Genomic DNA, 8,767 nt, shown 5'->3' on the forward strand with positions numbered 1-8,767 from the left:
TTAGCCCAAAGACTGGTCCAGTGACAACCCGTTAGCTAAACTGAAATTATTTTTGGGCAATATAACTCATCATTTGGCGCAGCACGGTGGCTTAGTGGTTAGCACTGTTGCCTCACAGCGAGAAGGACGTGGGTTCAATTCCCGTGGCCTTTCTGTGTGGAGTTTGCATGTTCTCCCCGTGTTTGCGTGGGTTTCCTCCGGGTGCTCCGGTTTCCTCCCACATCCAAAGACATGCGGGTTAGGTGGATTGGAATCTTTAAAATTGTCCGTAGGTGTGTGTGTGTGTGGCTGTTTGTCTATTTGTGGCCCTGCGACAGACTGGCGTCCTGTCCTGGGTGTACCCCGCCTCGCGCTCTATGACTGCTGGGATAGGCTCCAGCCCCCCGCGACCCTTAATTGGACTAAGCAGTAGAAGATGAATGAATGAACTCATCATTTGGCGTGCTATTACTAAATCAAACACATTTCAACTGTTGCTTTTATTAACATGCACTTTTTTTTTTTGTTTAGGTGTAGTTAATGTGTTCAATACTGTTTAAACAAAATTGTAGAACTTAAAATCTATTCAATTTGTCACATTTTTTACAGTGCAGTTTTAATGCATGTCAGTATTTTTTCCTGTTCACAATATGGCAGGTATTGTTAAACGCTGTGTGTTCATAATCCCTCTTGAAATTTTGGATTTTTCCTTTTTACTTGTCTTTTGGTTGACAAGGTGTTCATGAAGTGTTCCTTTGTTATGTTTTTTAAATAAAAGTCTTTGGAACATTTAAATGTATTGTAGCAATCGCCGGACCGGTCGCTAAGACTGTGAGCTGGTATGCAGTGCATCATGGGAGTACGGGGTATTGGGAGTTTTAAGTGGTGTTATTGTGTTTCGTGTTAGTTTAACAGTGTGGTTAGTGTTAATGATTTATTGTGTTCAATAGTTCAGTTGGGTTAGGCAAGTTTAGTTAAGTGTTCTGTTGCCACCATAAGTGAAAATTGTATTGCGTTGATGCTTTCCACCACTTTCTGTGTTGTTGGGGTTGAAAATAAAACAGCACCTCAATTTCAGTTTATTTTCATTTATATAGCGCCAGTTCACAACAGAGTTGCCTCAAAGCGCTTCACACAGGTAAGGTCTAACCTTACCAACCCCCAGAGCCACAGTGGTAAGGAAAAACTACCTCTGAGGAAGAAACCTCAAGCAGACCAGACTCAAAGGAGTGACCCTCTGCTTGGGCCATGCTACAAACATAAATTACAGAACAGTTCACGGACGAATATACAAGAAATGCTATTGGCGTACAGGAGAGGAGGATCGCCAACACAAATACAACTCCCATCTCTGGATGGAGCCGCACCTTAAACAGAGAAAAAACAGAATCAGGCATCAGAAAGACAAAAAAAATACTGTATAATTTGCCAGCATTAAACAACAAGAAAAACAGAGAAATACTAAGGTGATCGCCGGCCACTAGCCCTAAACTTCACTAAAAGACCCAGAATTTAGGTAAAGTTGAGGCCGCAGCCCGCTCCAATTACTAATAAATGAATTAAAAGAGTAAAAAGCGTAAAACAAAACTGTACCAGTATGCTAGCCATATGAAAGGGAAAATACGTGCGTCTTAAGTCTGGACTTGAAAATCTCCACAGAATCTGACTGTTTTATTGACGCAGGGAGATCATTCCACAGAACAGGGGCACGATAAGAGAACGCTCTGTGACCCACAGACTTCTTATTTACCTTAGGGACACAAAGTAGTCCTGCACCCTGAGAACGTAAAGCTCAGGCCGGTACAGTTTAATTAGGTCAGCTAGGTAGGGAGATGCCAGTCCATGAATAATTTTATAGGTTAGTAGCAGAACCTTAAAATCTGATCTCACTGGGACAGGAAGCCAGTGAAGGGATGCCAAATTGGGTGTAATGTGGTCGAACTTTCTGCTTCGTGTCAAAAGTCTGGCTGCAGCATTTTGAACCAATTGGAGACCCCTAATGCTAGACTGCGGTAAACCAGAAAATAGAACATTGCAGTAGTCCAATCTAGAAGAGATAAATGCATGGATCAGGGTCTCAGCATCAGCCATAGACAGGATGGGACAAATCTTCACTATATTTCGCAGGTGGAAGAAAGCAGGCCTCGTAATATTTCTAACGTGGAGGTCAAAGAACAATGTAGGATCAAAAATTACCCCAAGGTTCCTCACTTTGTCAGTGTGATGTATGACACACGAGACGAGGCTAAGTGTTAACTGGTCAAACAGATGCCGATGTCTCACTGGACCAAGAACCATCATTTCAGTCTTATCAGAGTTTAAAAATAGGAAGTTTGTAGACATCCAACTTCTCACTGCTGCAAGGCAATCTTCTAAGGATTTTATGTGAACGAGATTACCAGCAGTTATCGGCATGTATAACTGCTGGTAATCTCGTTCAGAGAAATCACCTCCTTGTGGTAGAGTGCAGAAAAGCTCAGAGTGTCACGTTCTTACACACCGCTCGCCAGAGTATTCTTTAATTCCTTCTGTTCCATACACTTTTGTTGAAACGACATATTATAGTCTCAAAATCAAGATGGTGTAATTAATTAAATTACAATAAAAGACATTACTTATATTAACAAATTGTTTTAAGTATTGATTAATAATGCTTATTCCCCTGACACATTTCTCCATGTAATGTGGAGTTGCGTCAGGAAGGGCATCCGGCGTAAAACGTGCCAATTCAACATGCAGATCCACCTTGGATTTGCCGTGGCGACCCAGAGTGCAAATAAGGGAGCAGCGAAAGGGAGTGTCATGTTATTTGTTATATATGTTTTTGTATGTTTAACTTAAAACTGTTATTTTACACCAATGAGAAATAATTTATGTGAACTAATGTTTTTGAGTAACAACTACTACTGTGATGTGTTAATACAACTTCACCTGATTAGTTTTAGCTTGTGTAAAAACTAAAGTGGTTTAATGGGTTTCCACGCAATTTTCTAGTAAACTCAACTAATTCGGGTTAAGAGTGTGGGTGCTGGAAATCAGGAGCAGGTGCAAACTTACATGTAGCTTGTCTGGAACCTGTTGGACATGTATAGCCTTGTTGCAGGCAAAAATCTTATCTTCACATGCATAATGGAAATAAGGAGCAGGTGGGGTTAAAAAAATTACTTCCAAAAATCTTTAAAGGAGTCTTTCAATTCTACAGCATAGATCTCGTGGCCAGTGTAGAAATAGATACTGTCAGTAACCAGAACACATGAACACAAGTAACACACAAAAAAATGAAATACTATAAATTTTAAGGTGGCAATAGCCCAGTTGGTAGAGCGAGCTATCACATGACCGAATGCTCGGCAGTTCGAATCCAGCTCCCACCTTGTCAAAAATCTACATGTTGCCATTGTGTCTGTGGGCAAGTCACTTAACCCACCTTACTTGTGTATGAATGAGGTGGTAGTTGAAGGAGCTGTAGGCGCAGAATGGCAGCCACGCTTCCGCCAGTTTGCCCAGGGCAGCTGTGGCTACCAATGTGTGTGAATGTGCGAGTGAATGAATAATACAACTTGTAAAGTGTGTTGGGTGTCTTGAAAAGCGCTCTATAAATGGAAGTTATTATCACCTCTCACATATATTGTATTAAAGAGCAAGAGTGTTCAGACAGACCCCCCCCCCCCCCCGAAATTTTTATCCCTTTGAAACACTATTTCCGGCATTTTGAGGGCCACTTTGTGTTCCTAACTGGGACAATATGCGACATGTCCTTTAAAAAAGGAAAAAACAAACAAAAAAAAAAAAAAACAGAAAAGCCCCCTATGCTGGTTAAATAGCATACAGCATAGGGGCCCAAAATCACAGCATAGGGGCCCCCCAATGCTCAACTGTGCTGGCGAGAACCCCGTTATCATCATTATTGTTATTTTATTTAATTATAACTCTTATTTTGTCATTTAATTTTTTTTAATGGACCACAACAGAAATACATGTTTTCACTTTCTTGTGTCATCCTTTTTTTTTTTAAACATGTTTACAATTATACTATGTACTTACATTGAACTTACTAAATAAAATAATGCACGCACCCTTTACCACCCCCTGTTGGATTGGGGTGTTGTTAGCCAACATATGTAGCTTCTGTAAAAAATATTAGTCCTATTAATGCTTTGTTTTGGCAGCATTTATCCTTGACCAAAAATACATAAGTATACCAAACAGCAAACTTCAGCTCTCCACAGTTTGTGCGTGATCAAAATTATACACAGTCCAAATAAACAGAACCAAACAAATGAACAGGTGTGAAAGCAGGCAAAACTTTCCCACGTGTCCCTCTTCTTACCAGCAGCCCCAGGTTTGTCTTGGTTGTCTTCTTGTTCTCCTGATGAGACAGCCACCACAGGTCAGCTCTCAAATTCTCAGCGAATCTGAAAGTCTCAAAGGATTGCATTGCAGCTTTCTACCCAGAACCACGAGAACCAACCCCTTGAAAGCAGCACATGAGCCAAGGGAGCCAAAAGGAATGATGCCCTTTATGTTTACCTTTGGACTCCCTCCATCACCACACACCAAATGTACCATTTAAAAAAGTTTTGCGTGAACCTTCACACACTTGCTTCATTCAAACCAACGTCATACAATTTTCCACATCACAAACACACCTACAACCCAGTCCCAACAATGCATACTCCTGTGATTATTTCATGTTGATTATGACAAACCTTGGATTTTCAAAGGCATTCAAAGACCCCAATACTCAGTGGTGTCAATCATGCAGTGCACATCAGGGTAATATTCTTAAGAAAGACCAAAGCAGATTGATCTATTGCCATTCACACAACAATACAATTCATATGGGCAACTTGACTTAAATTACAAACTCATCACATTTTTCTATCATTTCCCAAATGACGCAACATTATTGCATTTTAATGCGGTCTGATCCGTAAGTATTGGACAGCATTCATTTTTGTAATTTAGCCTCTCATAATCAAGATACATGAACATTTCCAAATCACTGGGACTGAATGGTAACTTCAACTCAATTTACTTTACAACATCACAGCATTTGTCTGGTGCAACAGCTGTCACAGCATCACAGTGGAGTGCAGGGGGAAGGATTTTAAGACAAGGAAATGGATCAAATCTAGACTCGAGTCTCGCATGTGCCTCCTGGCAAATTTTGTTTTACCCTATGGTCAAATTAGCTACAATCAACAGCAAGTGACAGAAGCAAAGCAACAACTTGCCGTTCATTTTCAAACAGGTTGGGCATTTTATAGCTACAAGACGTGTCGCTATGCTGCCAGGTAGGTGGGGCCAAAATAAAAGAGAAGTCTATTTCATATGTAGCGTCTGTAAAAAATATTAGTCCTGTTAATGTTTTCTTTTGGCAGCATTTATCCTTGACCAAAAATACATAAGTATACCAAACAGCAAACATCAGCTCTCCACAGTTCGTGCGTGATCAAAATTGCACCCAGTCCAAAAAAAAAAAAAAAAAGGAACCAAACAAATGAACAGGTGTGAAAGCAGGCAAATTAGCTACAATCAACAACAAGTGACAGAAGCAAAGCAACAACTTGCCGTTCATTTTCAAACAGGTTGGGCATTTTATAGCTACAAGACACGCGATGCTATGCTGCTAGGTAGGCGGGACCAAAATAGAAGAGAAGTCTATTTCAATATGCAGCTTCTGTAAAAAATAGAAGAGAAGTCTATTTCATGCAAATGCCAATCAATGCGGCACAGCAGTCTGCATTCAGACTAAACAGGCAGTGTGACGTCAACTAGCTGCTCACTTGAACAAAAACAAAACATGGTGGAAAATGTTCTGAAACAGCTATTTTGAAAGGATTATTAACCCAGTGTGAGGTCTGTACAGGAAAATATCAGGCCAACGTGTTGACAGTACAGACCGAGCATAACGAGGTTAATAATTTATTATATAAAAACACGCAAATTTAAGGTATCGCCCAAATATGAAAGCTGCTGACAGTGTCAGTCTTCTTGTCAGACCTGTTCGCTTTCTTCACCTCTATGAAGAACTATCTGGTAAGATATCAATCTGTGTGTCTCCATATGCTGTTTAAATATTTATGGAGTATGTTCATGTCCAACTTGGTTTTTTCTAATCGTGTTTTTAGCTTTCTGGTTTGTAACAAAGTTTTCAATCTGTTCTTGACTATTCAGAGCTGTGTTTTCATCTTCTTGGTCTTCATTTCATTTTGTACATCCACTTCAAGCTTGTTTGCTGTTAATTCTATTTTCTTTGTTCGCTTTTTGTTTTGTTTTATTTCACGCTGTGAAAAATGTAAACGTCACAAATCTGATACGTGATCCGGACCAGTTGTCATGTTAACGGTCTGACAGGGGTAAATATCAGACCAGAAATTAGCCAATCAGAGCGCGCGTACCATCATAGCCATAATAATTCTGTATAAATCTAATATGTTTGGCATTTCTACTCATATTTTGCAAACGTTAGCAAGAAATAAACACCTCTAAATCAACAATGCTGTTAGTGTAACCAGATAATACCTCTGTAGTGATTTACAAGACATCTTACAGAGATGTTAACATGCTAACTAGCAGGACAAGAGCATCACTGTGAAAGACGTTAGACTAAAACAAATCAAGTGAACTTCGGTTCCATTAAAAGTCAAGCATGGAGGAGAAACTCAGTGACAATGTCGGGTTTCCCCATCCATTCTAATTTATCATTAGAGATTGAGCACAGCAATGCCAAGTAACCATGACCTGGCCACGCCCCAGTAACACCCATCAAGCGACCATCGCCACCTACTTGTCACCCTCGTTTGTAGCTAATATGGCTAGAAAATCCTTCTGTGTTTCTCTCCATCATGAAGCTGTATAACTGGAGACACCTTCAGAGTCGTCATAGATTATTTTGGTGGGTTCTGTCACTAGTCCCCTTCTTGTACAGTCACTCAGTTTTTTGTTGTAGAATTGCATTGGTTTGTCCAATTACTTATGGTCTTGGAGACGGCACTGTGTTTAGAAATGGCTTAAATTTCTAAATAGTTAATGTGACATTTTGTTATCACCCTTAATTAATTATTGATGTCAATGCTACGCACACATCTTCATTATGTAAATTCACCTCCATGGTGGTGTACAGATGTAAAATTACAAAAACTATGTCACTGTCCAACGACTTAAGGCACTGATTATATCCTCAGTTTTGACATGTGGTTAAATGTTAGTTTTTGTTACCAATTTTAGCTTTAATTATATAACAGCATTGCATATGCAATCATTTTGAACTAAAGAAAAATATATATGTAAAAGACAAACATACATATTGCGATGAGCTTCCATATTTTTTATTATGGCGTTTAACTTTGACCCCGCAAGAATCAAACTGAACCAAGAGCTTGGTGGTGAAATCCAGCTCGGGTTAGTATTGTAATCCTGCGATGACATGGTCCTGAATTTGAATCTGATCTGGCCAGTAGGTGAGTGGGTTTTTGCATTCTTTGAATCGAGCTGGTTATGTGCTGATGTATGAGGGGCAACTGAGAGGTTTTGAGCCTGACCCAGAAAAAAATAGAGTGTGGTTCTCATTCTAAAATGGCTATTTTTGTATAAATCGAATATGTTTGACATTAAAACCCTGATCTCTCATAGTCAGATCAAGTGTAATATTTTAACCACATATATTTATTTCCATCTGACTCCCTCAGTTTTTAATCTATATTATATATAGATAAGGTTTTTTTTTTATTTTTTCTTTTCTGGGTCATTCTCTAATCTTCTCAATCGCTGCTCATATCAAAACATTCACGGACACAAACTGACTTTTCCTGCAGATGACAGTAGATACAACTGAGCTCTTACACTTTTCCCACCTATGCTTCCATGACGTATACACGTGTACTACATCATTATCAACTGACATGTTAACTTCGATAAAGTATTGATCCATGGAAAAAACGACAGGGAATAAATCAACTTTTACAAAAACAAAATAAATAAATCCCAACAACAAAGGCTGCAATCAGGATGAATTTGTCCTGTGTTCAGTATCTCAGAACAGTTGCAAATTAACCCTGCGCATTCTACCAGTGTAGCAACAACCTTTCAGGGCCACAGAATTTAACTTTGCTATTACCACTGACCCAGATTACAGACACAAGCCCCTTCCCAAACAACAGTAGAGCATGCTTTCAGGCTGAATACAAAGCTAGCCCTGCTAACAAGCCACACTGCGGAAATTAGCCTACCTGTGTTAGAGCGTCGACGAATACCAAAATCCCAGCTTGAGGTGATGTCCATGGACTGGGAGAGGTCACAGGCATGACTGTCCGTTCCGCTGCTGCTCCCATCGCTTAGGGTGCCCGACCCAGCTGATTCACAGCTGCTGCCGGGCACCAAAGTCAGCTGGCACTTCTCCAGATCAACATCTTGGTCTATTAGTACCATTTCACACATTCCTGTATCATCGCTGGTCACATGAGACTGTCTGATGTGGGCCAAAATAATGGCTGGATTATCCAGAAAAGCCATTTTTCCTCCTTTATTTCGTCAAAGCTTGGAAGGTTCCACAACTCTGTACTTTGGGTAATCCCGTTATTTCCTTTGTGTAAAAAGGATCGCAGTCATCTTTGACCTTTTTGTTGATTATTTTCTTTGTTCCAAGGAAGGAATGATGTGTATACCTGTTTAGGAATAGCAAACAGGCAAGGCATTATTGAACTTAAGGGCAACAAATGCACTGGTTATGATGCTGAAATGATTCCTTGAGGAACTTGATACATAAAAATTCCATATTTCAAAG

The 8,767-nt window shown here is 39.8% G+C and overlaps 1 protein-coding gene across 2 annotated transcripts in view; it reads right to left on the reverse strand.

Annotated features, from left to right (window-relative positions):
• mapkap1 (MAPK associated protein 1) overlaps positions 1–8,530 on the reverse strand; it is a 49,388-nt gene extending 40,858 nt beyond the window's left edge. The window contains exons 1-2 of one of the 2 annotated variants that reach the window (XM_034192059.1): positions 8,214–8,530; positions 4,310–4,348 (exon numbers count right to left, since the gene is read on the reverse strand). In XM_034192059.1, the coding sequence (XP_034047950.1) occupies positions 4,310–4,348; positions 8,214–8,496 (322 nt within the window). In that variant the 5' untranslated portion in view covers positions 8,497–8,530. The remainder of the gene's footprint in view (positions 1–4,309; positions 4,349–8,213) is intronic. The other variant, XM_034192060.1, reaches the window with a different exon arrangement.
• Positions 8,531–8,767: the final 237 nt, after the last annotated feature.

This window comes from Thalassophryne amazonica, chromosome 17, assembly GCF_902500255.1.
Source record: "Thalassophryne amazonica chromosome 17, fThaAma1.1, whole genome shotgun sequence".
NCBI classification, from domain to species: domain Eukaryota; kingdom Metazoa; phylum Chordata; class Actinopteri; order Batrachoidiformes; family Batrachoididae; genus Thalassophryne; species Thalassophryne amazonica.